The sequence below is a fragment of the Lotus japonicus genome, chromosome 4 (genome assembly GCF_012489685.1).
Source record: "Lotus japonicus ecotype B-129 chromosome 4, LjGifu_v1.2".
NCBI lineage: Eukaryota > Viridiplantae > Streptophyta > Magnoliopsida > Fabales > Fabaceae > Lotus > Lotus japonicus.
The window spans coordinates 56405980-56411132 of NC_080044.1; the positions used below are offsets into that span (position 1 = coordinate 56405980).

Below are 5153 nucleotides of genomic sequence, written 5' to 3' on the forward strand. Positions count from 1 at the left end.
CTGCCATTCTTTCATAGAGAAAGTTAATTTCTAGATAATGTAATTCAAGAACATCATCCACCAAAATTAATGATATAGAGGCAACCAAATTATATTGTAAACTAAATCATACTAAAGCATGTACAAGATGGATCTTAAGAAATAGTCTTCACATAACAAGAATGGATGTGGAGTACTAGCTAACCTTTATTCATAAGTGTGATTGATCCCATTTGATCATCTTGTAGAATATCTTTCAGCCTATGTTCTTCAGCAATGGAGAAACTCTTCTATCTCCTTCCCGTTCCTTCTATGTTCTTTCATTCGTGATGGCAATTATAGAGACATACGTTTATGGGCAGAGATAGGGACAATGTTTTAAGTCCTTCATCAATCATTATAGTGCTCCCATCAAGCACTATATATAGACTCTCTTCTAAGAGTCACTTTCTTTCATATAAAGTCATATCTCTTTATTCAAGAGTTATGTCATTTATCCAAATATCAAATAATACATACATTTATTTAATTATTAAATCAACTAGTTTAATGCATCACATGAAACATTTCTTACATATATATCATCCTTATGCAAATGAATCAATTTAGCTTCACAATCCTCAAAAAGTGCACAACATAGCAATCCATTAGCAAGATGACAAATAGCAGAGTATTTTCCCTACAACCATGTCATACCAACACAAAGATCTAGTTAAACTTATTCCAGGATATTTTAGTCGATTGTTCAATTCTAGTATCAATGTTATAACCTGGAACTAATTGGATACTCCTTAACTATCAATCACCTAATGAATAAATGCTAATACTGTTAAACTTATTTCAGGACATTTTAGTTGATTGTTCAATATGTAGCCCAACACTTAACAAAAGTTATACTTCAATTAAAAATATCATTTGCAACTGTACAGCCCGGTTGCGCAACACAAGATGCAATAAAGCTCAAGTTTCATTATGTGTCTCTAAAAGTACACTGCGTCATTGTTTAGTATATGAAGAAGGAAGAAATAGAAAAAAATTATGGGCAAAACTAGGGTCATTGTTTATGTGTCCGTTTAACGTGCACCATCCAGGTTGGTGGTGTACGCGTCATCCAGTAAAATAACCTACTCTTGTGGGTTTTACCGGTTTTTTGTATTTGCAAGGCAAGGACTCGTATGTATTTTAGGTCTGGTCCTGTTACCTAATACTAATTGGATAATGGTAATTTTTTGGGACCGACTTTTTGATGAACATATTATTAAATGTAGGGTTTAAAGGGAATTTTTACATTGTCGATAATAATCTGGAACACGGTACAGTGAAAATTGGGAAAGAGCGGTGGTGGGGGAAGCGAAAATTGGTGCCATGTTCGTGGGCTATCTTTGTTTGGTGGATGTAGATTAGATTGGTAGTGTGGGTAGGTCACTGTGTCCAATTGAGATCCTGTAATGTCTGTGTTCTGATATCGCTGACGCAGTAGAGGTAACCGACGCACATGTTTTCATGACGCGATTTCCTCTTATGGGTTGTTTAGAGAAAAAATGGGTAATCTTCATGGTATTGTAATGGTAATTGGTGATTAATATGCTTAATTTGTACCTGGGTATGTTAGATAGTGAGTATGTGAAGCATTTGTTTAGGTTAGGGTTTTTGTACTGTTGGAACTTATTTTATTTGATGACCTGTGATTTTGGGTACCTGTATAAGGTACCATTATTTGTAGATGTATGATAGGGGATTTTGGGTAATTTGATCATCTGAGATTTGTCCATTTTGCTGTTGTTCTGATTTTGGATGAGAAATTTTGTTCAAGAAATTGAGGTAGATGATTTTCTTCACAGGATATTTGATTAACTTGGAGGCTTTTCCATACTGTAGTTATGGATAGTTGCAATGAAGATCATGGAGTTCCAAATGGAGGCGAACATGATATGACATCGCATGTATGTGAAGATGTATTTGTGCAATTAATATAAAAAAGGTATTTAGACGAAATGTTTAGAGAGTGTGTAGGTATTAAAGACATATCATTACTGATCTTGAATATGAAAAATTGTTTGAAGTGTAAGTTTTTACTTTTGACCTGATAATATTTATGAAAATAGGATTTAGAGAATATTTCTGAAGACTCTATTGATGTGGAAGGCCATGATGAAGTAGTTGTGATAAATGGGATGGATGATATGTTGAAGTATGATATGAAGAGTTTGAGCAATGTAGCAGCACTGAAGTTTCCATTCCCTAATCGTGAGGTTGCTTATGAGTTTTATAACCTATATGCTATGGTGAAAGGGTTTGCAGTGAGGAAGAATAAAATTTTAAGGAACAAAAAGGGGGATGTTGTGCAACTATCATTTGTTTGTTTTAGAGAAGGATTCCGCAAAGTGGTAGCAAGAGAAAGCCGAAAGAGAAAGAAGCAGGATGAGCGACGATGTGGCTGTCTTGCAAACTTCAGGGTGCATGTTGACATTGGAACTACTCGTTGGTATGTTACAAAATTTGACGATGAACACAATCACGAGTTGTTAAGTGAAAGGCATGTTGGAAGGTTGACCCTCCATAGAAGGTTAAGTGACGGTGATGTGGTGCAACTCAATGGCATGAGGAATGCTGGCATAGATGTAACTGGAGTTTATAACTTGATTGCGAGTCAGTCTGGGGGATTTGATAGAGTGCCATTTACGAAAAGGAATTTACACAATCAGATCGGCAAACAAAGGAGGGTGTTGAAGTGTGATGTCCAAATGACTATTAAGTATCATAAGGGAATGCAGAAAAAAGATCCTCTAATGTTTTGGCGACATCATGCAAACGAGAATGGGAAACTAGAACATCTGTTTTGGTCTAATGGCATAAGCCAAAATAACTATGATGTATTTGGTGATGTTGTCGCGTTTGATGCTACCTACCGCAAGAACAAATATAAGTACCCATTTGTGATGTTTTCTGGTCTAAATACCCACAACCAGACAACAGTCTTTGGAAGTGCAATTATTGCAAATGAATCTAAAGAGACATATATCTGGCTGGTTGAGAGGTTGGTTGAAGCACTAAAAGGTAAATGTCATACATCTTTTATTACTGATGGACATTTGTCCATGCAATATGCTATTAGCATTGTATTTCCAAGGGCCCATCATAGATTATGTGCTTGGCACTTGCTGCCGAATGCCACAAGAGACATTAAGGTTCCAGGATTCACTCAGGAGTTCCAAAAATGCATGTTGATTGATTATGAAGTGGGTGAATTCAAACATAAGTGGGATGCTCTGGTGTCTAAATTTGATGTGGAAGACAAGGAATGGGTGTTGGAAATGTATGAAAATCGAAAGATGTGGGCAGTAGCTCATATTCGGGGTTGTTTTTTTGCTGGTTTTCGAACCACTTCACGATGTGAGAGTTTGCATTTAGAAATCAAAAAATTTATACATTCAAGATATAATTTGACTGAATTTTTACAACACTTCCACCGATGTTTGGATTTTATGCGGTTTAGGGAGGTGGAGCCAGACTTGGCATCTGTGGTTGGGAAGCAACCCATGGAAACCCCCTTCAAGCAATTTGAGAAGTCCGCTGCTTCGCTGTACACACCGACCATTTTTGAAAAGTTTCGTTCAGTTATTGTGAAAGCATTCCTGGTTTATGTTAGTGGCCGTAAACTGACTTCTTCTTTGCAAATCGTCACAGTATCAAAGTTTCGCAGACCCGGTAAGGAGTGGCATGTGTCCTTTTATCCACCAACACCAATTCTGAAATGCTCTTGCCAAAGAATGGAGTCAATTGGGCTTCCGTGCGAGCATATTGTTGCTGCTGGTGTAACCGACAACTGGGGTTATGTTGAGATGGCTCGCACTGCTACATTATTAGATGGATGCAGAGAAATGTGCAAATTAGCTGGTGCTTCATTAAATGATTTCACAACCACAAGAGAGCTTGTGCAGGCCCACACTGAGCGCCTGAAAGCTAAAAATAATGGAAATGAGGGACAAGACGAGGAAGATGTGCTGAACCATGATTCTGTCCTGTTGAGGAACCCTGAACCTGCCCATGGTACACGTGGCGGTGCCAGTACTTCTGGCACGAAAGTTACTCGACGTGGCAAGACTTTGTGCAGTGTTTGCAAGACATCGGGTCATAATAAGGCTTCATGCCGTCTAAAGAGTAGGATCCACGAAATGGCTGATGAAGTCTACGGTGTTCATATTACGCAACCAGATGATGATGAAGAGCCACCCTATTACAGCCAAGAGACATCCTTATTAATTTATTTTCTACAATAGTATTCATTGTAATTAAGTATCTGAGGTGAAACAACTTATTTTATGTTCAGGGTTGTTCCAGGTGAAGTTATTCCATGGACCTATTACAACTGTTATGCATTTTGTGTTTGTCTAAGCTTTGTTGGTGAAGACAAGACATGGAGGAATGAGCCTTAGTGTTTCTTTGTTTGTCTTTACCTATGTTTTTACCTCATGTGTTGTTCTTTTTAGTTTGAACATGTCCTTATTGTATTTATCGTGAATGTATCTTACAGAATTGGTGTTTTGTAATTGCAACTACTATGCTGCAAGTCAGGGTAATTTAATTGTGATGCATGTTTATTATTATAATGGGATTGTTTTCGATGATTATTTTGTTAATATAAAAGTTGTGACATTAGCAGGGTTCCACATTAGCGCGAAAATATTTGCTACCCAAATTCATTCACGTCAGAAGTTGGAGGTTGTTGGACTTGGTGTTCACAAACCTACAGGTGCCCAATTAACAATGAACATGGACATTGGGTCGTGGTCAATTGCCAAAGTGAATTGTCTTCAACGTAGTTATTGTTATTGCCCATGAATCTTGTGTTCTTAAATTGCGACATATCAAGTATTTAAATGAATGATTGAATTACATTAAAACGATGGGCCGGGGCCGAGTCCTTTAACTGGTTTATTTAATGACCTACAATTGATTGAAGAGAAAAATAAATTTGGCCCATATACGAGAGTTGGTTTGGGCCAAAGTTATACAACATGGCCACCGTAAGGATTAACAGCTGGTACCGGATTTAGTATCTGCGTGCCGGATAAGGACAAGACCATTTGAATCAGTAAACATAATTTGGTAATGTGTTACATATATATTGAACAGGGCCCAAAGTACTTCCATTACGATAAGGTTAGTAATTA

General features: G+C 37.3%; 1 protein-coding gene across 1 annotated transcript; it reads left to right on the forward strand.

Moving 5' to 3' along the window:
* Positions 1-1859: 1859 nt before the first annotated feature.
* Positions 1860-4821, forward strand: LOC130713020 (protein FAR1-RELATED SEQUENCE 5-like). The gene is made up of 3 exons (XM_057562827.1): positions 1860-1922; positions 2085-4029; positions 4514-4821. The coding sequence occupies exons 1-3, from the start codon at positions 1860-1862 to the stop codon at positions 4819-4821; spliced, it is 2316 nt and encodes a 771-aa protein (XP_057418810.1).
* The last annotated feature ends 332 nt before the right edge of the window (positions 4822-5153 follow it).

What these genes read in the sequence shown, in the direction of transcription:
- LOC130713020 (XM_057562827.1), top strand. Translation starts at nt 1,860, where the DNA reads ATGGATAGTTGCAATGAAGATCATGGAGTTCCAAATGGAGGCGAACAT. An exon ending in AACATGATATGACATCGCAT is followed by an intron (nt 1,923 to 2,084) that starts GTATGTGAAGAT and finishes TTATGAAAATAG; the next exon opens with GATTTAGAGAATATTTCTGA. An exon ending in GAACCCTGAACCTGCCCATG is followed by an intron (nt 4,030 to 4,513) that starts GTACACGTGGCG and finishes TGTATCTTACAG; the next exon opens with AATTGGTGTTTTGTAATTGC.